This window comes from Antrostomus carolinensis, unplaced genomic scaffold (genome assembly GCF_000700745.2).
Source record: "Antrostomus carolinensis isolate BGI_N321 unplaced genomic scaffold, ASM70074v2 scaffold35465, whole genome shotgun sequence".
NCBI lineage: Eukaryota > Metazoa > Chordata > Aves > Caprimulgiformes > Caprimulgidae > Antrostomus > Antrostomus carolinensis.
In genome coordinates, this window is record NW_010316313.1 from 1,221 (window position 1) to 1,461 (window position 241).

At 62.2% G+C, this 241-nt stretch overlaps 1 protein-coding gene across 1 annotated transcript in view; it reads right to left on the bottom strand.

Moving 5' to 3' along the window:
* The window catches only part of NIT1 (nitrilase 1), a gene marked incomplete at both ends in the record, with an annotated part of 1,023 nt that extends 785 nt beyond the window's left edge, over positions 1-238 (bottom strand). The window contains 2 exons of the mRNA XM_029085022.1: positions 1-86; positions 166-238. The exon at positions 1-86 is cut by the window's left edge and continues 1 nt beyond it. Of these exons, the coding sequence (XP_028940855.1) occupies positions 1-86; positions 166-238 (159 nt within the window). The remainder of the gene's footprint in view (positions 87-165) is intronic.
* Between the last annotated feature and the right edge of the window lie 3 nt (positions 239-241).

Consider the following 241-nt stretch of genomic DNA (forward strand, 5'->3'; position numbering starts at 1 on the left):
GGTGAAGCTGCTCTCCTTCATGGTGACACGTCCCTCCAGCTCCACGTCACACAGGTGGGTTTTTCTGTAAGTGGCCACGAGGCAACCTGGGGACAATAAAAAGGGGACACTGATAAGGGACCGGGGACATCAACAAGGACCAGGGGGTGGGGGGGACACTCTCACCTGTGGGGTCCAGCAGCGCGTGGCAGTTGTAGATGCGCCCCGTGGTCGCCCAGTCCCGCCCGCGCTCGTGGAAGCC